Source organism: Carettochelys insculpta, chromosome 1 (genome assembly GCF_033958435.1).
Source record: "Carettochelys insculpta isolate YL-2023 chromosome 1, ASM3395843v1, whole genome shotgun sequence".
In the NCBI taxonomy this organism is placed as follows: domain Eukaryota; kingdom Metazoa; phylum Chordata; order Testudines; family Carettochelyidae; genus Carettochelys; species Carettochelys insculpta.
The window spans coordinates 28,760,892-28,786,193 of record NC_134137.1 but is presented as its reverse complement, the minus strand read 5'-3'; the positions used below and the strand labels follow the sequence as shown (position 1 = coordinate 28,786,193).

The 25,302-nt window shown below is 42.7% G+C and overlaps 1 protein-coding gene across 2 annotated transcripts in view; it reads left to right on the top strand.

Moving 5' to 3' along the window:
• The window catches only part of NOX4 (NADPH oxidase 4), a 172,568-nt gene that overhangs the window by 60,883 nt on the left and 86,383 nt on the right, over positions 1-25,302 (top strand). For both annotated transcript variants that reach the window (XM_074981479.1, XM_074981473.1), the window contains exons 10-11: positions 5,737-5,901; positions 6,056-6,118. In XM_074981479.1, coding sequence (XP_074837580.1) covers positions 5,737-5,901; positions 6,056-6,118 — 228 coding nt within the window. The remainder of the gene's footprint in view (positions 1-5,736; positions 5,902-6,055; positions 6,119-25,302) is intronic.

Sequence of the window (25,302 nt, the reverse complement as noted above, 5' to 3'; positions counted from 1 at the left end):
GAGAAGTGGGCAAGGGAATGATTGAGGCTGGTATTTTCAGCAGGATGGAGGTGAGATGTGGTGAGATACATCAGTAAAATGAGGGAGATGGGAAAAGTCCTACAGGTGAATACAAGTGTTATTAGCAGCGTTTGAAAAGGACCTAAGTGCAGAGGTGGGGGAGGTGTGTGACAGGCAGGTTATAGACAAGTGTGCAGTTGTCTAGCTGGAAGGTAATGGTGCCATGGAAGACAGAGAAAGAAGCTGGAGCCTGAAAATATGATAGAGGCAGCAGAAGCTTTGTAAAGCATCCGTAGGCTGGATGCATCTCCCGTATTTAAGGAAGTTTTGTAGTGTTTTGCTGACCTGATCTTGCAGAGCTGGCATCATAGTTCCTGGTTCTGGAAAAAGTTTCACACTTGTAGTCAAGGGGTGTCCATGTATGTGTAAGGTGACACTCTGGATAATGCTTCAGCATAGGTCCTTGTGCCTCAAGGCCAATATTGCTGGTGAACTCTTTCAATTGGCATGCTAAAATTCAAATGGAAATGAATCAGATGCACCTGGTTTACTTGTGTTACCTTGTCTCTGTTCTGTATGCCTCTCAGGGCATCCAAACGGTGTTCTCTGTGGGAGATGAATTAATATAATTGGTATATGATGTTTGGTGCTTTCCCAGCACCAGGCAACATTATTATTTGTCCAGCCAGGGGAAGTGGGCTGGGATCAGAAGTGCCTTCTGCTCTGAGGGCTTCTAGGGCTAGAGAAGTGTACAGAATTCCTAAGCACTGTGAGCTACCAGACTTGTTAGGGCTGTAGCTGCCTGTGGAATTTACAGACTCTGCCACCTTTGAGAGATGCTGGTATTGTGAATGTGAAATCAGAGAGGAAGGTTGAATGTGTAGCTTGGGACGTGGACTGGTATGCAGCACAGGTAGGTTTAGTCTGTAGTTCTGACACATGCTTCCAAAGGGTTTGTCTATACAGGCAATGGCAGCAAGCACCCAAACCCAGGTCAAAGTTGAGATGTGGGTTGGTTGGGCTCTGAAGCCAGCCCGTGCCTGGTACCAGCCTGAGCCACAGAGCCTACACAGCTGTTCTTAGGGCAGTAGCATGAGCTCCACTAGTCCAAGTGTGTCAAATCAGTCAGGTTGCGGCAGAATGTGTAGGCATACAGTGTATGACCAAGGGCAATTCACTTATGCTCCCTGGGGCAAATTCTCACTTGAAAAAAGAACTAAGAATGATTTGTACGTCCCACCCGTTGTTTGTTTAGACTGTGACTATTTAGACGATATGTCTTAGGTATTTAAACCCAAGACATAAGCACTGAAGTCCTGGTTTGTGCTCCACTGCAGTCAATACAATTCCTGCTGTAAGTACCTAAACTTACTTGGTGCCCAAGTTTTTTCATTAAAAATTCCCTTAGCACCTGTGTTGGAAGGAGCACAAGTCACTGAAGTTCTCTTCATTTTCAGTCATGTTACTTAGGCCTTCTTTTCCCATGGTCTATTCTCTGCCTGTATTTATGTTTCCAATTTTCACACTGAAATTGACCATAAAAATCAAGATAACCTTTTTTGCTATCTGGTTCACAACACTTGGTAGTTTCTTGTGGAAGTCTTTTTTACATTTCTCTGCTGCTTTGTTGGTTGGTGCATAACATTGCACAATCAGTACCTTCCACCCTTTGTTGTGGAATCTGGCTGTGATGATGCATGCTGATACTGTTGTCCACTCCAGTAAAGCACCAGATGCCTCTCTTGATAAAAACAAGCCCCCATCTTCTGTGTGTGATGCTCCGTCTTCTTCATGTCCTGAATACATGAGGGTTTCACCTGTTGCCAGGCATAGCTGCCCAGATTGTGTCCATCTTGTCTCACACAATCTCAAAACTGCAAGCTTGTATTGTTTCATCTCTGCTGCAATCTGTGTTATCTTCCCTGCTTGACACGTGGTCTGAACATTCCACGTACCAAATTGGGTGGTTGTCCTGGGTGAGAGAATGGTCATCTGGAGGGTAGCTTCCTTTTGGCTTTCCATGCCATGCTTCATACTCAATCTGAGTGAGCAGTCAGCTCCTCCCAAGACTTATGTAGCTGTAGGTTTTTATGTAGATGTTTCTGGAACTTTTGTTTTCTTTCTGGATAGGGTTGTTAACTGTAAGCCAACCGCTTTTACCTTGGAGAGAGGTGATCCAAATTTGTCAGTTCTCTACCCTTTGGCCTGCCCACTTTGGGTGACCCTTCCAGGAGCCACTGGCTCCCACTGGTATGGCTCTCTGGGTCATTGAGACACACAAGCCACCTCACCATGACAAGGAATGGACCATGGGGTAGTCACCAGATCAACAGTCAGAAAACCAGGTTGATCTCATCCATATCAGCAGTTGTTTCAGAAGATCAATGCAGGATGTCCATGCTAGAAGAGGAGCAGATGTAGGTTCAGACCACCATCTGGTCACAATAAAACTCAAGTTCAAGCTCAAGAGGTACACCACAAAAGTGAGGAAGCCAGGATTGAAGTTCAACATGGAGCAGCTGAAGGATTTAGAGACACGAGCTGGTTTCCAAGTGGAGCTGTCCAATAGATATATACTTGTGACAGACGTTATCCTGGAAGATTCTGTCATGGAACAAATGATGGAACACACCAAAACAGCCTGGAAAGAGACCTGTGATAAATCATTGGGAAAGAGAACAAGGTGTCACAAAGAATGGATCACAGCAGAAACACTGAGAAAAATGAAGGAACAAAGGAACAGTAAAGCAGCAATCAACAGCAGCAAAGCAAGAGCTGCCAAGGCAGAAGCTCAGAGACTGTATTCAGAAGCCGAAAGAGAAGTTAAAAAGGCTGTAAAATGGGACAAGAAGAATTTTGTGGAAAACCTTGCACAACAAGCGGAACAAGCTGCAGGGTGGAGAAACTTGAAAGAGCTGTGTGACATCACATAGAAGCTAGCTGGGTCATGGCGTACAGTGGATCAGCCAGTGGAGGATAAAGAGGGGTGTGTGCTAATAAACTCATGTGAGCAGCTGAGAAGATGGAAGGAACACTTTGAAGAGCTACTGAACCGCCCTGCTCACATGGAACCTCCACAGTTACCACCTGCAGATACACCTCTGCAAATTAACAGCAGCAGACCTACAAAAGAAGAAATCAGGAAAGCCTTTTCCCAGTGGAAAAGCACTTGGTCCAGACAACATCCCCTGCAGAAACAATCAAGGCAGGTAGTGAGGCATCGGTCAACATCATGTATAATCTGTTTGGGATAATTTTGGACACTGAGGAGTTCCCACAAGACTGGAAACATGGTTATCTTATTAAGCTTCCAAAGAAAGGCATCTTGAAGGAATGCAAGAAATGGAGGTGCATCATGTTACTGTCTGTTCCAGGAAAGGTGTTTGGTAGGATTTTCTTGGAGAGAATGAAGACAGAAATCGATAGACGGCTCAGGGAAGAGCAGGCTGGATTCTGAACCGAGAGATCTTGGACTGACCAAATAGCAACTCTTACAGTGATTATGGAGCAGCTGGTTGAAGGAGACTTCCCTGCTGTACTTAACCTTCATAAACTTTGAAAAAGTCTTCAACAAGCATTGACGGAGACACCTTGTGGAAAATGCTGCAACACTATGGCATACCATCCAAAATTATTAACTTAATCCATTCAATGTATAAACCCTTGACATGCCAAGTTGTTCACAAAGGTGTCTTGATAGAATCCTTCAGTGTAATGTCAGGGAGTGTGACAAGGGTGCCTTTCCTGTTTTTGATCACAGTGGACTGGATTATGACCAGGACAACAGATGGCCATCAGCAGGACATTCAATGAACACTTTTCAGACACCTAGAGGACTTTGATTTTGCTGTTGATGTTGCCCTTCTTTCACACCCACATGAACGCATGGAAGAAAAGTTCACAAGAGTAGACAAAACTGCCTCAGTGACTGGACTAAGCATTAACAAGGAAAAGACCAAGACAGTGAGGATCCACGAGTCCAAGAACAACACCATCATACTGGGAGGGGATGGTGTGGAAGATGTGGAGCAGTTCACTTACTTGGGGAGCATTATAGGCAGGGAAGGAGGAAGAGACAAAGGGTATCAGTTCCAGGACAGGGAAAGAAACAGTTGTATTCAAGACTCTTTGTCCCACATGGAGTTCACAAATAATATCTGTGAAGGCAAAACTGCTTATTTTCAACACAAACGTGAAGATTATGCTCTCGTATGGATGCGAGATCTGCCATACTGAAAAGTCTTCAAATCACAAGCTACAGACATTCATGAACAGATGCCTGAGGTATATCCTTTGCACCAAATGGCAAGACTTGGTCACAAATGTGGAGCTTTGGAACAGAGCAGGACAAGAACCACATTATGTTCATATCAAGAGAAGAAAGTGGGGATGGCTAGGCCACGCTTTCAGAAAACTCATCCAGCATAGTCCGTCAAGCTCTCAAATGGGACTCCCAAGGAAAATGCAAAAGCAGAAGACCTCGGATGATGTAGAGAGCTACTGAGATTGAAGGATGACAATGGGGGTACTCCTGGAGTCTGCTAGAAGTTTTCTCTTGAGACAGAGTGAAGTAGAGTTGACTTGTAGATGACCTATGCTCCACTCAGAGTACAAGGGTTTAATTCAAGTACATCAAGCACCTCTGTTTCTGCATTTGGCCATACAGACTGCACACCTCTGTTTCTTCATTTGGCCATACAGACTGCACACCTCTGTTTGTGCATTTGGCCATGCCTTCCTTCATGTGTCCAGGGCCTACATCCTGCCTAAGCCCTAGAGCAATCTCTGACTGGATAATATAGACAGATGAACACCTAAGTTGTGGTCCAGGCCCAGTCCAGTAGATTAGCTCAGAGGCTGCCTACTTGGTCGAGCTTCTCAGGCAAGTTCGTAGAAAGCATATGGAATATGGGGGAGGAAGGGAAGGTAAATTTCCTTTAGCATAGTGATTAGCCTACTCACCAGAGATTTGATATACCTGTTGTCCAAGCACTGCTTTGTCAGATGGGGAGAATGCATTTGAACAGGAGTCTGCTGCCTTTCAGATGAGGACTCTAAGAGCTCGGCTATGGGATGTTTTGATGTGGGAATATCTGCAACTGAAGTTGTTCCACTTTAATTAAATTATTTGAATAATTCAATATTATTATCTGGGCTAGAATCATTACTGTATAGCCTAGTGATTAGGGCAGTTACCACCTCTTCTATTAGGACTGTTTTCAAAGGAAAGCTGTGTCTGCGCTGACGGTGGTATGTAGAGGCAAGGCATTATATGCTCAGCTGGCATGGTCACACTTGGCTTCAGTGAGTGGAGTAGTGTAGAGAGTCCTAGCTGTTTGAACCCCCCAGGGTAAATCCTCTACTTGTCTCTACATGTCCAAGGTATGACTCCCATGTCTACCTTGCTATTTGTAGCAGTATAGTGTTCTGCTGCCTCGTTGGAGCCTTTCACTGTGGCATGTAGAGTCATAGAATGTTAAAATTAAGAAAAATTGCACACGTCATCTAGTTTCACCCCTTCCTTTTAATCTCTACATTGCAGTGTCCCATGTGGACACAGCTGGCCTTTCACTGCTGTGTAGTGCCTTATATTTCAGCAGCTGCCATAAATGTAGGCATACCCTAAAATGCTAGTCAACATAAGGATGGTAGAACTAAGCTATATAAGTACTCATGTTGTTTTGAAATTAAAATAGGAGAAAATTACTTGGAATAATGTTTTTGGTTTTTCTGCAGACCTGGCTTTGGATTTCTGGACCTTTGTGCTTATATTGTGCAGAAAGGCTCTACCGCTATATCCGCAGTAATAAACCAGTCACAATCGTATCAGTGATAAGCCATCCCTGTAATGTCCTTGAACTACGCATGAGAAAAGAAAACTTTAAAGCAAGGCCTGGTCAGGTGAGTGGATTCATAACACGTAACATTTCTGCATCTCTTTTATGAAGGTTGAGAGATGTTTTTTACTTTGGGATATTTGTTAGTAGCAGTTGTAACCATATGTTTTGAATGTATCTTTTGTACCATTCATTTTTCTTTGGGTGATTTATTTCAGTACATTATTCTGCACTGTCCAAGAGTGTCAGCATTAGAAAGCCATCCATTTACACTCACAATGGTAAGAAATCCATTTTCTTTGAGTTATTGCATTTTAAGTAATTTCCCATTTATTTATTTTTGGTGTGTGAATGTTCTCTTTTGCTCACAGTGAGAATTCCTTGAACAAGAGACTATGATTCATTGAAGAGCCTGCCTGTAGATACAAAGTGATGTGATTGTTATGTCTCTTGACACTTGATGTGTATTTTGTCAGCGGTTGAGAAAATAACAAATGACTTATTTTCTAACTTCCATTAGTGGAAAATAATAATAATTCTGTTTTGTTCATTCAAATATAAACAAAATATTCCTGAAAATATATAAAATTAAATGCAAACTTTCATTTTATCTATTCAGTGGAAAAAAAAGAAACTTTAAACACAGGTGTTTTGTCAGTTTCTATTTTCCTAATAAAGGCTAGTCTATAAGTAAGTTCTTTTTTTCAGTAAACCATGATTTGTTGTGAAGTTTACAAATGATGTAGGATCAGTGAGATTGCACAGTTGGAGAGTATGGGTTTATTTCTTCTTATTATAACTGATTTACCACATGTGAAAAGGGGAGAATCAACCCATTTCATGTGAACAGCAATAGAAAAGGTCTTCTGATAGTTTTTACTTTGGTCAATTTCATTTAAGGGGGAACAAATAGGATACATTGATAGTATTTGTACAGTGCTTGCAAAACATAGAATGCCATGTAAATATGTTTCTTATTATATTATCTCACTTGGCAACAATCAGTGACCAGTGTGGTGGCAGGTTCCAGAATAGCAGCTGCAGCTAGTGCAGAATTTGCCTCTAGTTGAGGGTATGGCTCACTATTTGGAAAAGTCTGTTACCATGATGGCACACATTGCAAAAAGCAAATATCCTGGGTAAGTGAGGCAGATATGGTTTCTCAGTGAATATGAATAATTCATATATATATGTGTGTGTGTGTGTGTGTGTGTGTGTATATATATATATAATATGCAGTGTTATGCATTTTTAGCTGAGTACAAATATCAAGTTGATAGATTAGTCTAGATTGCTAGCAGAAGAGATGGGAAAGTAAATTTCTCTTATGTACAATGCATTCTATACTACAGTAGGGTTATATTAACAGCCTATAGGATAGGTCCATCAATGTCAGTTAGCCAGGATGATCAGGAATGCAACTCCATGCAGCAGGAGTCCTTAGGTTTGTAATTGACAGATGTTGAGACTGGTCCAGAGGGGATGGATCACTCAGCAATTGTCCTGTTCTGTTCAGTCCCTTGGAATCATCTGGCACATCATCTGGCATTGGGCCCTGTCAGCAGACAGGATGCTGGGCTAGATGGACCATTGGTCAGACCCAGTAAGATCATTTTTGTTCTCATACAACACTGTATATACTTCTTTAAATATTGTGTCATGTTAAATTGAAATTGTGATGTTAGCTCTGATTTTTATTGCTCTGAATGTATTTCAGTAGTACTTCAGTTACATTAGAATAGATGTGATTTTTGGTTGCTTTATTGCATAGTACGGACTTTAAAAATCTAGGCTTATCATACTCTTCTCAGTTCAGTCTAGACAGGGACAGTAGTTTCCAGATGTCTTTCTAGGTCATTGTTCTGCTTTGAGCTCCGTCTTTGCATTTTTTGACTATGATATAATGCTAGACATGGGACTGTGCTTAAGGGTATGTAAGCAATATCTTGACTCAGTAATTTTTTCCTCTGCTTCTGTCTGACCTACTTGTAGTTACGAAGCGTTAATGATTTCTGTGTGAGGAATTTTGCCAACTATTCTTCTTTTTCTTCTTCTTCTTCTCCTACTTCCTCTTCCACTTCATAGAATCATAGAATACTGTAACTGGAAGGGGCCTAGAGACGTAATTGAGTCCAGTCCCCCTGCCCTCATGACAGAACCAAGCACCATCTAGACCATCACTGATAGATGTGTATCTAACCTGCTCATAAATATATCCAGTCATGGAGATTCCACAACCTCCCTAGGCAATTTATTCTAGTGTTTAGCCACCCTGATAGTTAGGAGGTTTCTCTTAATGTTCAACCTAAACCTCCCTTGCTGCAGTTTAAGCCCATTGTTTTTCTTAGATTCTGAGGACAGGACAAGAAGCATTTTTTTTTTCTCTCCTCCTTGTAACAGTCTTTTAAGTACTTGTAAACCACTATCATGTCCCCTCTAAGTTGTTTTTTTCTAAACTAAACAAGCCCAGTTCTTTCAGTCTCCTGTCATAGCTCTTGATCTTGAGACCTTTAATCACTGTTGTTGCTCTCCTCTGGACCTTTTTCAATTTCTCCACATCTTTCTTGAAATGTGGTGCCCAAAACTGGACACAGTACTCCAACTGAGGTCTAAGCAGCACGGAGTAGAGTGGAAGAAGGATGTCTAGTGTCTGGCTCACAACACTCCTGATAAGGCATCCCAGAGTCATGTTTGATTTTTTAGAACAGGATCACACTGTTGACTCATATTTAGCTTGTGGCCCACTACCACTCTTAGATCCCTTTCTGCAGTACTGCTTGCTAGACAGTTGCTTCCCATTCTGTATGTGTGAAACTGATTATGCTTTCCTAAATGGAGTACCTTATTAAATTTCATCCTGTTTACCTCAAACCGTTTCCCACATCTTTTTGAATTATGACCCTATCCTCCAAAGCAGTTGTAGCCCCGTCCAGCTTGGTATCATCTGCAAATTTACTAAGCATATTGTCTATGTCAATAGCTAAATTGTTGATGAAGATACTGAACAGAACCAGTCCCAAAACAGACCCCCGTGAAACCTCACTTGTTATGCCCTTCCAGCATGATTGTGAACTGCTCATAACTACCCTCTGAGAATGGTTATCCAAAGAATTATGCATCCACTTATAGTAGCCCCATTTAAGTTGTGTTTGCCCAGTTTATTAATCAGATCATGTGAGACTGTATCAAATGCCTTACTAAAGTCTAGGTACACCACATCCTCCACTTCTCATTTACCCAGAAGTCTTGTTAGCCTATCAAAGCAAGCTGTTAGATTGGTTTGGCATGATTTGTTCTTTACAAATCCATGCTGTCTGTCTCTTATCACCTTAATTTCTTACAGATGTTCGCAGATGAATTCCTTATTTACTTCTTATCCATCATCATCATCATCATCATCACAATCATCTCTTTTTTTTGTTATTTTATAACACGCATGATTCTTAATAAACAAGTAAAAGTGCCAGGCCTGGGTGTTTACTTTATTAATATTGTGCATAATGCAGCTAGCAGTGCCAACAGACAGAGTTCGGGGAAGGGTAAATTAGGCAGAGAAGGAGAGTATGCATCTTTATTGGTTCCACTTTAAAATAAACATTTACTATGTTGCTCCTTGGATTAGTGGCTGACATTAAGGCTGGGTTGGAAGTTTCATGCTTGTTTCTTTTGAAACCTCTGGCAAAACTCTCCTCTGTCTCTACATCATCCAGAATGTATCCTGGATTCCAGTATGACCAGTGAGGTACATGAGATGGTATTTTGTAAAGTTGTGGAATAATTTGTGCAATTTAGTAGCATTCCCTCCCAGTGGAAGGGATAACGTGAGAAACTCATGTGGATTTGGAGAGGCAAAGTCTATATCCCAAACATGGGCTCAGAGTTGCTTCCTTCCTTTCCCTTTGCAAGTCTGTTGTTTTACCTTATAAGGTTGGTCAGCAGTCAGAGGCTTCAGTGCGACTTGTGTAGCCTGTTGAAATCACTGGATCTGAGCAGTCATTGATCCTGTGGAGCTTCCTCCTTCCTGCCCCAATGACTGAAATGGAAACATTTTGCTACTTGACACATTTTTCTTTTCCTGTTAGAAAATTCCATTCATTTTTAGGATGCTGCTTCTCTTTCATTTTGTCTTGCTAACATTTTCAAATCTCCATATGGGTGAAAAGTAACAGAGAGGTAGCCGTGTTAGTCTATATACTATCAAAACAAAAAAGCAGTCCACTAGCATGAAAGCTTACCACCTAATAAATTGTTTTGCTAGTCCATATGGCTGAGGAAGAGGCTGCAAAGCCCGACAGATTCTTCTGGGACTTCCCATATAGCTCACAAAATATAGAATTCGCACCATCCTTGAATAGGGTACATAATCCTCCCCATTGGCTCTCAGCTACCTTTGTGCAATTTTTGTCAGTATGCTTTCTGTTATTCTTTTCCTGATCTGTATTTCATTTGGTCCCTTTCAGAACATTGAACAGTCACCCGTGAAGTGCTGTTTTATGTGGCATTCAAATGAGATGCCTAAATGGGTCTACTTGGACCCCCGTATGCCCAATTTCCATACTTTGGATGAGTATTTTCTGTCACTTTTCACCTCAAAAGCCCAGTAGTGTAAAACAAAATAAACATGAATCTTTTCCCTTATTGTGTCCTGAGGCTTCTGAATTATCACAGGGCCTTGTACAAAGCCCACTGTAGTCACAGATGCTTTCCACTGACTCCAAGGCCTTCGGGTCAGGGTGACAGACTCAGTATGCACTTTAAGAGGGGGCCTACCTGACAAGGTAACAAGAATGTTCAAGGATGTTCCTCTTTCTGTGATTCATAGATTAATCTTGTGATTCCTGTGTTTCTGTGTAAATATATATTTTGGACAAGATTTTCAAATGGGGACTAGTGGTTTCTGTGGAGTCTCCATTTTGGTGTCCAATTTGGAATTCCATAAAGAGACTTGATTTTCAGAGTGCTGATGTGCACCGTGTTATGAAAATCAGGTCCCTTTAAGGTGTTGCAAGTTGGGAACCTTAGAACTGAGGCAGCCAAAATCGGGAGTCTTATTTGGAAATTCACATGGCTACTTCTCTGAGGCTACTTGGAAATTGTGACTTTAGTCTCCAGGACATCTCTCTACATGTGTGCAGCAGTTGCTCTATGAGTATGAGCCTGGAGCCATCTCTTCAGGCTTTTCAGTAATAGCAAGCCTCAACAATTATGTTTGTTTTAAACACAATAATGCTTGTCACAGAAAATTTCAGTTCACATTTCCAAAGCATTGTTTTTTGCTCTGTTTAGTATAATAGGATCAAAATTCTCCTCCTGTTCCTTTTTCCCTTCCAAAAAAACAATCACACATTTATGGCACTGAGCTTCCCATTTGCACCAGTTTTAAAATGGCTGTACCTCACTGTTGTGAGGAAAGTTGCTCCTGAGTTTAACTATACATATGAGAGGAGAGTCAGGGTCAATAGTTTATGTGGAGAGTTTTGAAGAAATCTTTGTCTTCTATTTCTTATGGTCTCATTTCTAGGCCTTCCAATCAGGGGAACTGAATTTCTTCAATTTATAGACACTTACCCACAAAAATGATTATTTGCTAGCAGCATGAAACCACAGTACTAGTAAATTATTGTTGCACGTTTCCTTTTTATTGATGAATGATTTCAGAAGAGGGATTCCCATTTAAAATATTCATTGCAATCTTAGCGGCATCACTTTTTATTTTGACACAGGGTGCTTGGATTTGTGCCTTGAAGCATTCAGCTTTATCTTATGCAAATATAAAGAGCTGTTAGAGATACAGGGTCCTTTCATGTGGTCTCAGTAAAATTCACCAAGGAATCAAAGCAAGCCACAATCTTTTACAAGCTATAATACATAGCTTGGCTAATAAATAAACTTCCATCTACCTCAGATAATATTAAGTATACTGTATGAGATAGCTGTGCTAAGTTAATTATATTGACTTTCTTGTAGTTTATTTTATAGGACTAAAAAAAGTGCATCTTTTTGGTGTGTCTTCACACAGAATGTTGACTTGGTTAAGCCTTTGTCCTGCACCAGAATCAGTGACAGGAGGATATGGTGGTTAGAATTAGGGAAAGGAGTATCAGCCAAATTTCAATTGTGGTTCCAGTCTGAGGTTTTGATTCAGACTGTTCTGGAGGTATGAGCTAGCCACAGGGTTTGGATCAAGGCAGAATTTTCCAAAACTTTGTCTATCTTTTAGTGGTGCATACATTTCAAATCAGAACTCATCAGTATATTTCACAAACAGGTGCTGTTCCTTTCCCTTGGTTTGGTGTGACTCTAGTCCTGGGTTGACCTTACAGACTGAAGTCTCTGTCCTGACACGTACAGAAATGAAGTAAGCTCTGAAAAAATATCATGCCAATATTCCTCATCCATAGCCTGGAAACACTGCCTCTGGTGGGAGAGATTCCATGGCCTATTCAGTCCTTGGTTTTGAAACTGAGACTGCCAGCAAGGGTGTTTTATAGTTGTTTGTTGTGTAGGTGGCTTTAGAGACTTGTCCATTGGGTGCCTTTTATGATGATTGGACTCTCTCTTATGTCTGTTGCCATGACAGCTAGGTACTATGGCAAAGCTGAGTTATCGCTTAAAGTGGTTTCAGTATCTTCTAATTTATGCCAGTAAAGTGTAGTTGATACTGCAACTCATGACTCTGTTTTAAATTTAAAAAGCTTGGGACCCAGTCTTCTTTAGTGCTCACCACGTATTGCTTAAATTTTATACCAGAGAGATTTCAGTAGTTCAACATCTCAGCACAATGGTATATTGACACTTGTTATCTAGCCTCTCGAAGTCCCGGCTCATGTAGCCTCATGTTCTAGAGGCAGCATTGACACTCTAGAGTCAGAAGGAGGGAAACACAATAGGAGCACAGCAGCTGCAAACACAAACCAGTAAAGTAGCACTTTAAAGACTAACAAGATAATTTATTAGGTGAACTTTCATGGGACAGACCCACTTCTTCAGACTATAGCCAGACCAGAATAGACTCAATATTCAAGGCACAGAGAACCAAAATTAGTGGCGGGGGGTGGGGGGAGTTGAGAATTAGATTAAGCCAAGTAATCACAGGCACATTCTCGTGTTCCTCAACTAACATCATATATGCCATCATGTGCCAACAATGTCCAGATGCTTTGTATATTGGACAGACTGCAGACTCTTAGACAAAGAATTAATGGGCACAAAACAGACATAAAAACACTCCCGATCCACAAACCAGCCAGCCAGCACTTTAACGGAGTGGGCCTTTCTGTTAATGACTTAAGAGTTTGTGTCTTACTGGCTACGTCTACACGTGAAGCCAACATCGAAATAGCTTATTTCGATGTAGCAACATCGAAATAGGCTATTTCGATGAATAATGTCTACATGTCCTCCAGGGCTGGCAACGTCGATGTTCAACTTCGACGTTGCGCGGCACCACATCGAAATAGGCGCTGCGAGGGAACGTCTACACGCCAAAGTAGCACACATCAAAATAAGGGTGCCAGGCACAGCTGCAGACAGGGTCACAGGGCGGACTCAACAGCAAGCCGCTCCCTTAAAGGGCCCCTCCCAGACACAGTTGCACTAAACATCACAAGATACACAGAGCCTACAACTGGTTGCAGACCCTGTGCCTGCAGCATGGATCCCCAGCTGCCGCAGCAGCAGCCAGAAGCCCTGGGCTAAGGGCTGCTGCCCACGGTGACTATAGAGCCCCGCAGGGGCTGGAGAGAGAGCATCTCTCAACCCCTCAGCTGATGGCCGCCATGGCGGACCCCGCTATTTCGAAGTTGCGGGACGCGCAACGACTACACGGTCCCTACTTTGACGTTGAACGTCAAAGTAGGGCGCTATTCCTATCCCCTCATGGGGTTAGCGACTTCAACGTCTCGCCGCCTAACGTCGAAGTTAACTTCGAAATAGTGCCCGGCGCGTGTAGCTGTGACGGGCACTATTTCGAAGTTAGTGCCGCTACTTCGAAGTAGCATGCACGTGTAGACACGGCTACTGAGCTAGAATTTTCACACTACTTTGGAAAGAGAGGCTGCTGAACTCTCTTTTATATTCAAATTTGACACGTTAACACGTGGTTTAAACCGGGATGTGAATTTTCTGGGTCATTATAAGGGCTCTTTTGCATACTTGGCTTAATCTAATTCTTGATGCCCCCCTCCCCCACGCCCTGCTTTCTGATTTGCTCACCTTGATCATTTTTTTTTCTGATTTGTTAACCTTGATTACTGTTTTTGGTTCTCTGTGCCTTAAATATTGAGTCTGTTCTGGTATGGCTATGGTCTGAAGAAGTGGGTCTGTCCCACCAAAGCTCACCTAATAAATTATTTTGTAAGTCTTTAAAGTGCTACTTTACTGCTTTTTTGTTTTGATGGAACATGGACTAGCATGGCTTTCTCTCTTTTACTGAAATGGGGTTATGTGTTTATATGAAAAATTTTAATATTGCTTGTAGATGTCTATTTTTTAATGCATTTTTCCATCCTTATGAGCTTCTCTTCTGCACTCTGGTCTTCCCTTTTTATTTTACTTCACACTTTTCCTGAGAAATAGCTTAGTTCTGTTGGCTCATGGGTTTAAATACATGACAAATTTAACTTCAGCCAGTGTGGCTTGAGGACTAGTGTTGTAAAGCTTTCGAGACCGTTGGTGCTTGATACCTTGGTAGAGCGAGTTAAACAAATGAAAATGTAAACATTATTCAGACAAATGCCAACAAGAATGTGGATGCAAATGCTTCCTGTTGCTTGAGTGAGATAGGCTTTTTATTTTACAGAACCATGAACCACATTTCTTTCTTATTGGAGACATGATCTAAAGTTCATTCAAGTCAGTGGGAAGTCTGCCATTGACTTCAGTGGAATTTTCAGTCCCTCAGTGAAATGTGATTCTGAGAGTCATTCAAGCAAGTAATATAGTACTGTACTATGCAAAGAACAAAACTGGAAATTGCTGAAGATGTCTGTATACTGGATGGTAAACCTAAGGAACAAATTATGTACAACAGGAAAAAACCCAAGGGCCAGATTTTGAGGTGCCCCAAATTCCAAAGCTGTTGGAAGTTTGCCTGAGTAAAAAGTAGGTAAGAGTCTCAGGGAGTAGCCTAATGCTAACAGAGTAATACAAGAGAAAACTAAATCTAAAAGTGATAGGTTTTTAATGAGTTTTATTAATTTTCTAACCCTTTTGTGTATGGTAAACGTGGCTTTATGAGGTGATCCACAGAATGCTAACAGAGACACAGATATTGTGAAGTATATTGCTGACAATCTAAGTCCCGGAGGCTTGTCTGCTTTTCATAAAAATAGGAAATCTAATAACTGTCTGGAGTAGAATTCAAGTGCAGCAAAAATAGTGTATATTAACCATTCTTTTGCTCATTGTGTGCTGCCTTGCATCCATTTGCTTTTAGGTATTTTTGTTCTTGTTGTTTTACAGAATCATTTTTGATGCTGCAGAGACATTCTAAATAAACCTCGGCTTTTATTTAAACAGGGAGTAAAATTCTGGTCACACTTAACTAATAGGAACATAGAAATTGCCATACTAGCTCACACCCAAATGCCACCTAGTTCCATATACAGTCTCTGACAGTGACCAGTTCCAGGTGCATTAAAAAAAAGTCATAAGAACCCCAATGGTAGGTCCTTGAGTGGTGAAGTGCAACTCAGAATCCTGCTTCCCCTGGCCCTGCACGGCCCCAGTTCAACCCCACCTGGCCCTGCTCACCACCCGTTCACGGCTCCGGATCACCCCCCGTCCTGGCTCTGGCTCCAGCTCACCACCCCTCACCCGCAGCTCTGGCTGAATCCCCCAGTCCTGGTTCAAACCGCCCCGCTGGCTCACCCCCCGAGCATGGCTCTGGCTCACCACCTCTGCTCATGGCTCTAGCTTAACGCTCCCCCCCCTCCCAGTTCAGCCGCCCTCCCCCGCCTCCCCGTGCATGATTCTGGCTCAACTGTCCCCCCTGCAGCCCTAGTCCACCACCAGGCTTAACACTCCCCAACTGCCCCCCCACAACCCCAGAATTTACCTTGCAAAAGGAGTTCCATTTTGGAAAATGTTTGTCTATTGACATTGCCAAGACATTTACAATTGTACATTGACATTTGCCTCCAGAGAAAATAAAGAAAAAAGAGTTGGACAAATTCATACTAAAATTAATTTTAACAGTGAAGATAGCTTAGCACAGTGTTTCCCAAACTGTTTTTCATGGAAGTGTTCCATGGGGTGTGAATATGTGTTCCATGGAAAAAGTTTTGATACTAGTGATATTTTTCCTTCTTAAATATTAAATATAAAATTATGTATGTATCAAAAATACTAAGGTGTTTGAATAGTATTAAGATTGTAGGTATATGCCTATTTATAACTCATTCATAATAGTACAGTAAGGTCTCAGAATATGAGACCCTGTTCTTATGCAACTGACCCTGATTCCTACAGAAAACCCTGTAGCGCGATTTCCAGTTGCGCTTAACTTGCTCCCCCTGCCCTGGCTCAACCCCACTGGCTCTGCACGGACCAGGCTCAGCCCCCCCAGCTCTCCTCACCACCTGCACATAGCTCCTGATCACCCCCCCAACCCCTGACTCTGGCTCTAGCTCACCACCCCTCAGGCGCGACTCCGACTCAACCTCCCTGGTCCCTGTTCAACACCCCCTGCCAGCTCACCGCCCGCGCATGGCTCTGGCTCACCTCACACCCCCACCTCTGGCTCTGGCTCACCACCCCTCGTGCATGGCTCTGGTTCACCCTCTACTCCCAAGTGCAGCTCCAATTCAACCCCCCCCATCCCCAGCTCACCCTCCTGCCGTCTCACCACCCTCACCTGGCTCTGGCTCTGGTTCAACCTCGCCGCATCCTGGCTCACCACCCGAGAACGGCTCTGACTCACCACCCTGCACACAGCTCCAGCTTAACTCCACCCCTCTCCCCCCGCAGCCCTAACCCACCCCAGCCTTATCCCCTCCACACCCACCTCCCATGGCTCAACCCACTGCCAAGCTTAACCCTCTCCAACTGCCCCCCCACCCCAGGACTTACCTTTCCACTGCTTCCCCGTCTGCAGAACATGTGTTGTGCTGGGGAAAAAGCTGGACTGCTACTTATGCGAAATCCGGGTTACGTGAGGGTGCTGGACTGGAACCCTGGCATACTCAGAGACCTTACTGTATAGTTGTACGACTCTTGATGAGACAGTCCAAGCTGATTCAGAGGAATTTGGCACAAGTTGCGTTCAGAAAAATCACCTGCTGCTGCACCTGATATCAGGATCCAGCTGTCCAGCATCATTTGTAATATTAAGCGATTGGTGATCAAAAGATGCAGAAACACTCTTCCTATTAAAAAAAACTGTCAAATGTTACTTATTTTTATTTACCAGTAGTTTTTGTAAAAATAACACATTTATAAAAACACAAAATTAAAAAATATTTTCCATACGTAATTTGTTTTGCATTTTTTTCATAAAAATGTTCTTTTAAGCTCTAAGGAAGGATAGTCCTTTTTTGAACAATATTGTCCTTTCTATTTTTGTACAAGAGAATGACATTGACTATTTTTCTTTTGGCTGTTGTAATGACATTTTATTTTGCATTTGTACTTAATTTTTGTTTTTATACTTAATTATAAGGTTGCGAACCTCATTCACTTAGATGATTTTCTCTTGTTGTTTTTCATTCCTTGTAAAATAAAAGACATCTAAAAACACTAATTGTTTTAAAGCAACTTTTGATCATTATGTGCGACAATTTTTCAGTATGAAACCCTCCACCCACCCTGTGCCTTGAACCAGCATATATGTGTTCTGTCAGTATATTTCAAGCCCAAAAGTGTTCTGTGACCAAATTATTTTGGGCAATACTGGCTTAACCAACGAAAGAATTACACAGAGATGTGGCCAAGTCTCCATTAACTGAAATCTTAAATCAAGACTAAATATCTTTTTTAAAAGCACGAAAACAAGGCAGTAACAGAGAGGTAGCCATGATAGTTTGTACTCCAATGAAACAAAACAGCAAAAATGTAGCACTTTAAAGACTAACAAAATGATTTATTTGGTGATGAGGTTTTGTGGAACAGAGCCACTTCATCAGCTCAATCACAAGGCAGTTGTTATGGGCTGCGTTTTACACTAGCAAGTTATGGGCTCTTTCAAAATATCCCACAGAGTGTCTACACACAAAACAGCTTCTTTTGAAAGAATTTTTGAAAGAACTTGGCCAGAAGGAGTGGAAAGTAAAAGGATTTCCTGGGCCATGTTGCAGCTGTTAGACACCCCTAAGTGGGAGATGGTGGGTGAGGTAATATCTTTCATTGGACAGTCTTCTGTACATGAAAGAGACAAGCTTGTGAGCTACAGAGTTTTGTGGGAGGCAGCCCTGCTTTGAGTGCTGCGGCTGCCTCAAAGAGCTGGTAGATTTAAAGACAATAGATCTCTCTTCGTTCATTCAGACACCCCCATCACAAAATCATGTTCTGTGATTAGGGTTCTCCCACATACAACCAAATTATAATATCTCAGTTAAAGTAAGTCTCTTGTGAGGCTCAGTTTACAACATGGAGGGTGTTTAAACAAAGCCAAATCTGCAAAATAGTCCACAGTAGAAATAAATGATGCTGCAGAGAAGACTGCCCACGCAGCTCATTCTTTCAGACAAAAACATGTGGTTTTTAAGCCCTTACAAGAACCTTTTTCTGATGGCTGTGTGATTCATTAGTTAAAACTGGGTTAGCCTGATTTAACATGGCTTACTTGCCATGAGTCAGACCAAAGACTTGCTGTTTTGTATTGACTGTATTCTTTATCTAATGTACCTGTGTTTGTCATCAATCTTCTTCATTGTTTTCTAATCTCTGGATAAATTGTTTTGGGTGTGTTTCGATCAGTTTCCTGTCAAAACCAGACAAGCTATGGCTCACTCAAATTTTGAACTCAAATTCTTTCTGCAGCTGATTGGCAGAGTTGAAAATCCACTCCCACTGTCCCTGTGAGGAAAAAAAATCTAGCTAAGCGGAGTTTAGTTCTCTCATTTTCTTTTATACATTAACTCATAAGTGCTTTTCTGTCTGAGTTGCGTAACTGATCTGGCGATCACAAACTTGGACAATAAAGTGAAGGTTTGCAAGAGAGCAGTGTTTATCCTTGGAGGAAATCACTGTGACAAGGAACCAGCTACAAGAGTGCGGAGCGGTCACAGTGTCTGCCAGGATGTCTGCAAATTCCTCTTAGAATCACATCATGGCTCTGTCTGTTTAGCTGTCAGAATGAGGATATGTCCCCTTTTCATTCTTCTGCCAGCCAGAGTACACATAATAATGGTCATTGCCAATTAATAGGCAGTCCTGTTCCCACTTATGCCTATGTAGAGGACCCCTGGGCAGTAGATTCTGAGCAGGTCCATTTCATGTAGGGGACAAACTGCAGGTGGTGTGGGAAGAGGGGAGCTGTCCATGGGATGCACATACTTGGCATTCCTGGAGTACAGCTCAGCCAGGAATTCTTGCACAGCCATTTACAGTGGGTGATTTGGAGTGGCCTCAGAGGCATCTCATCTGGCTAGTCACTTTTGCTGGAAGTTCTAGTCCCTTAGGCTGATGTTAATTCTGTGTAGTGTGCCACTGTCAAAAGAGAATGCTGTCCCTCTTCCCTCCATTGCTATCCCCAGGACCAAGTCGAATTACATGAGGTAACCCAGGAAAAAATTTCTCTCCAACTAGAGGTATTATTTGGCTTAGTGAATATGAGCCTGGATGGGAACTTAGAAGGGTTTAGTGCAGGATCTGCTACTGTCTTGCCATGTGATCCCTAATATCTTTGAGCCTTTGTGATGATGATGAACTTTCTACAGTGTGGTCTGGAGTATCCACCAGCCAGTGACTCCCCCACCGTAATAAAATCAAAAATATATCCCAAAGGCTACAAAATCCGTAGCGAACTGCCACAGAGAGCAAAAGTGATAGGCAAGGGCCATCTACTGAACACATCTCTGGTTCTAGGGAAAGGCTCAGAACAGGTACCTGAGGACCTTATATACTGTAGATCATACTTATATACTGTAGATCATAATTTACACGTCTTATCTTTTTTTTTTAATTTGTTCATTGTGCTTACACATGGGACCAGAATTTTCATTGCTCTGCACCTTGTATTGTCACTTGCATTGGTGTAAAGTGGATATGAGCTCTTACCACTCTAATTTAGTAGAGTAATTTATGCTTTCTTTGCTAAAACAACCAATAAATAACATCGAGTATATTGCTAGTATGTACTAGTAAATAGCAATTAATTAAATTTGGATTAGTTAAATTAAGAGTATTACCCATGTTCTTTCTGTTGCTGATTGAAATAAACAACACCACAGGTGAGAGTCATCCATATGCTGGTTTATGAACATGCACTCTTCCAGGGATTGTCACAAATCCACATGATGTCCTCTGAATACAAGATTTTGGAGTTGTAACTCAGAGATACCTAAAAATCTCATGTAGCTAGACAACTCCCTATGAAATATGCCTTTGTGAAGGCTCAGAAATAGCAGGTGTTTTTTCCAGAAAAGGGTGCAGATAAATTATATTCCATAAATTTGCTCCAGGTATAGAATGTGAAATCTAGAGTTTAAAATGGTAGAATACAAAATAAACAAAAAGGTGTGTGGGGCTTGGCATGTTCTACATTTCACTTTCAATTAAACCTCTTAGCAGGAAATCTGTCATTTCAAATACAGAAGATTAATCTTGGAGGATATAGGACCAGATTCGCAGGTGATATAAATCAGGGTAACTCCATATTAATCAATAGAACTATTCCAATTTGCACATATTACTGTTGTGTCCCATAACCTTTAGAGGTTCTTAGAACATGTCAAATATTCCACTTTTCTGAGATATTCATGTCTGGTTTGAGAACACGATAAAATGAGCATAGTTTCATGTATTCCAGACAGTTTATTTGCAAAAATAAATGTACATTATTTCACTAGCATGTTAATTAGGTTGGTACATCAAGTAGGGTTCATTCACAGCTCTTTTGTGTACAGAAATATTCCATTTTTACATTGTTCAGCATCTTCCTTTTCTACAACAGTCCAAGAATATAGTTAGGAAATAACCCTACCTTCTCAAGTAGGTCATCTAGGCTATGTCTAGACTTTAGGCCTCTGTCAACAAAACTTCTGTCAACAGAACTTCTGTCAACAACAGAACTTCTGTTGACGAAAGTTTTGTCGACAGAGCACGTGCCCAGACTGCAGATCTAGCAGAAGAGATCTGCCGATGGAGCATTCTGTTGACATCCCTGTACACCTTGTTCCACGAGGAAGAAGGGATGTCTCCACAGAGGGCTTTTTTCTGACATTTGGCCCCAGGTGGATGGGCCAAATGTTGGAAAAACTTCTCTTGACAGAACTGTTGGCAAAAGATAGGCAGACTGTGCAGTTAGCGTTATCTTTTGCCAACAGCTCTCAGCAATCTAGACACAGCACAAGTATGTATGTTCGTTTGGAAAGACAGAAATACTGTTCTTTGAAACAGCTTGTATATCCTGGAAGTGGATAATCCTAACAAGTTTTGTAGTCACTGTCTTCTACAGCTTTCTGAGAAGAAGTTTTATTGTCTTTGATCAGAGCTGCAAAGAGCGTATCTTGTGTTCCTGAAGTAACTTTCACATTCTTAGTTTGGCTAAAGGTCATACGCGTACTCTTTAGGGTTTCAGTTCCGGAAAACACTTAAATTTGTGCTTAACTTTACGAATGCTCTGAAGTTCCTTTGACTTCAGTGCAATGTAATCATGTGAGTTTAAGTGTATGTGTAAATGTTGTCCAGAAAAGACTTGTTTTCCTGAATCAGGGATCAGAGGTACTCTGGTTTGGAGACTAGAAATGCCAAAGAATCTAGTATTAGAGAGGGAGCCAAGTTAGTCTGTATCTCCAAAAACAAGTCCTTTAGCACCTTGTAGACTAACAGATATTTTGGATCATAAGCGTTTGTGGGCAAAGACCCGCTTCATCAGATGTATGAGTGGGGGGTGGGTTCCATTGGAGGATTTAAAGAGGGAGTGACTGAGCTGCCTTGATTTCTCCTCTCTTGATGTTCACAACTCCACATTAACTGCCGATAATGGGCCACATCCACTCTGATTGAGTAGACCTTGTCATTTCTGGCCCTGCCCTTTCTGAGACTCCCTCTTTAAATCCTCTTCTGAAACCACCCCCACTCGTGCATCTGATGAAGTGAGTCTTTGCCCACGAAAGCTTATGCTCCAAAGAATCTAGGTTTACATTTCAGATTTTTAGTCATCCGAGCAGCATTTAATGCCATTGTATGCAGAGTTCTGCCATTGGCATGTGTTATTTCAACGTGCCAAGGCTCCATATTTTCATGCCTACTCTTTTAAATGAGAAGAGGGCTGCAGCTGGGTCAGCTCAGCTGACTCGTGCTTGGGGCTACGAATTGCTGTGCAGATGTTGGGCTGTAGCCTTAGGCCAAATGTCTAGACAACAGTTTTGTTTTTTTTTTTATCCCCATATGGACGTATTCTCAGGATCATATATGGTTCTTAGTATCAGAAAGGTAGCCATGTTAGTCTGTATCTTCAAGAACAAGAAGTCCTGTGGCAGCTTATAGGCTAACAGATATTTTGGAGTATAAGCTTTTGTGGGCAAAGACCTGCTTCATCAGATGCCTGGGTGGGGGCGGGTTTCAGAGGGATATTTAAAGAGTGGGGTCCCAGTAAAAGAGAGGGCCAGAGCTGACAAGGTCTATTCAGCAAGGTGGAAATGGCCCAGTATCAGCAGTATGTATCAAAAGAGGAAAAAATCAAGTCAAATCAGACGGGGAGGTGGCCCATTGTCAGAGTCTAATGGGGAGATCTTAACACCCAGGGCAGAGAAGCCGCTTTTGTAAGGGGCCAGCCACTCCTAGTCTCTTGTTAATCCTTGGTTGATGGAGTCAAATTTGCAAATATATATGGTTCTTAGTTCACCTGAGAGTGTAGTGATCGTTTGGTTTCACCCACATGATTGCTCTTGAGGGCAGTTAGTGTCCTGGATGAGGTAAGCACGAGTTGTTACAGGCATGTGTAAGACTCATTGATCTTAAAAGGTGGGTTGCTCTGGGTGATACTGATCATTGTAGCAATTGGCGATATGTCTTCAGGTTATGTGTCTGTTGTTCTGGCAATGTGGGAAGTTATTTTAGAGTTGGTAGGATCTGATCCATGAGGGATCTTGCTTCTGATGACGAATATCCATCTCTAACGTCCATCCAAGCACTTGTTTGGCAGTCTGGGTTACGCCAGGCTTCTCAAGTTTAGCTGATCTCAGAAGACCGGAACATGTGATTCTACTATTTATAGAACAAAATCTTAACTAGGGCTTTAAAAACCCGTCTCTGTATATCCTACATGATGAGTTAATTTTTTTCTATGAAGATTTAATGGCACAATAAGATTTTCTAGGACCCTCCAAGGGACCCTTAGACCTGTGGTGTCAGAATATACTTCTTAAATGTGAGATGAAATAAATCCTGATGTTATGGGGTCATTGTTAGGAATAGTGCAGAAAGGAATTACTCATGTAAGTCACATAAAGAACAGTGGGTTTGAACCTGCACCCACCTGAGTTAGGGGGTGTTTTGCCTTTCGTGCTGATGGAGGGAGAGGCTTTAGCAGGAGAGGAACGATGGTCTGTTTCCTCAGTGGGTATTGACAGTGACTGGTCAGGGTTGAGGAGGTTGGAAGGGTTGCTTCTTGCCTGTGCCTCCTCAGTTAAAAGCAAAAATTATATTTCTTCAATATCTGTTTTTAAAAAAAATTCTGGTTTGGCAGTTCTGCATTTCTCTATAAAACCATACTCTGTGATGGCTGGGCCATGGGCGAGCAGCTGGCACCTCCTGTGAGTACAGCATCAGATTCCATGGCAGCCAGGCTGTGGGTGCCAGGCACACACTCATCTTGTAGACAACGTGCAGAACTAGAATTCTAGACATCTGGGTAGAGCAGATCACTTCATTGCCCAGGGTAGAGAAATTTACCCGCACAGCAGAGATCCAGCACAAAACCCAGCTCAAGATTTCAGTTCTGCATAGGTTTTGTTCTGGAGATCTGCTGGCAGACATCTGGGGGAAGGGTGCTGCATGCTGCATGCTTGCTTCAGAAAAGCAGCAGGAGGAGCGGGCCAGGTGTGGAATTACAAACTTTACCTTTGCTTGAATAAAATGGCCCCATTGTTCTGTGTTACTGGCTGCAGCCTAGGTTGTCTGGCTAGTATCGGCTAGGCCAGTGGTTCTTAAACTTTTCAGCCCCACGCCCCCTTTTTGATTTTGAGATACACTCACACCCCCATCTCTTCTTTACCATCACACAACCCCCCTTTTAACAAAAAATTCAATTCCTAATTTAAAATAAACACAAAAACTTGATATAAAAATTTTATTTAAAATTAAAAACAAGCACAAATAGTTTTTCTTGGCCCTGTTCAGCCTGGTTTCTTGGCCTGGTTCAGCCTCAGCTGGCCGGCTGCCTGAGCTGCCCACGCCAGCTGCCTGCCCACCCAAGCCAGGCACTGCCAGAACCGCCTGCTCAGGCTGACCAAGCCCCACACTGTGGGCGCCAGCCACCCACCTGTGCTCAAGCCAGCTGAGCCCCACGCTGCTGGGGCCAGCCACTCACCCGCCAGCTACCAGAGCCCCACAAGGCAAGGGTCATCCACTCGAGCCACAAGCCTGAGCCCCATGCTGCCAGGGCCAGCAGCCCACCCACTAGCTGCCTGCCCAAGCCGTGGGTCAGCTACCTAAGCTGCCTGCCCAAGCCCCAAGAGCCAGGTCAGCTGCCTACCCACCAGCCCAAGCTGTAAGAACCCTGTGCTGCCAGGGCCAGCCACCCAAGCCCTGTACTGCCAGCCATGTGCCCCAGATGCCCATCTAAGCCATGGGCCAGCTGCCTGAGCTGCCCACCCACCTATTCAAGCCACCCGAGCTGCTGGGGCCAGCCGCTGTTGCCCCCCGCTGCTCCTCCGCCTCCTCCTCAGCATGGCAGTGTAGCTCCCACTCCCGCCCTCCTACTCCCTTCCCCCATATACAGAGTGGGAAGCTCCCTCCCTGCCCTGCTGAAATAATGGGACTCAATTTAATTGGTTTACTGGTTTGATCACTCCTATCATCCCTTAAACCAATTAACTTCAGTTCCATTATTTCAGAGCAGCAGGGCAGGGAGCTGGAGGAGGAGTCAGTGATGGCAGCGTTCAGAGCTGCAAATGGCTCCTTAAAGAGCCACATGTGGTCCAGGAGCTGCAGGTTGCTGACCACTCACCCAACAGCCAGCTTGTGAATTGGTGCTGCTGCCACATGTTGGCCACCCCCAATGTATACCATCGTGGACAGGTGCTTGTCTCACCTCTTCTTAAAATTCTCCTATGACAGAGATTCTGCAACCTCTCTACAG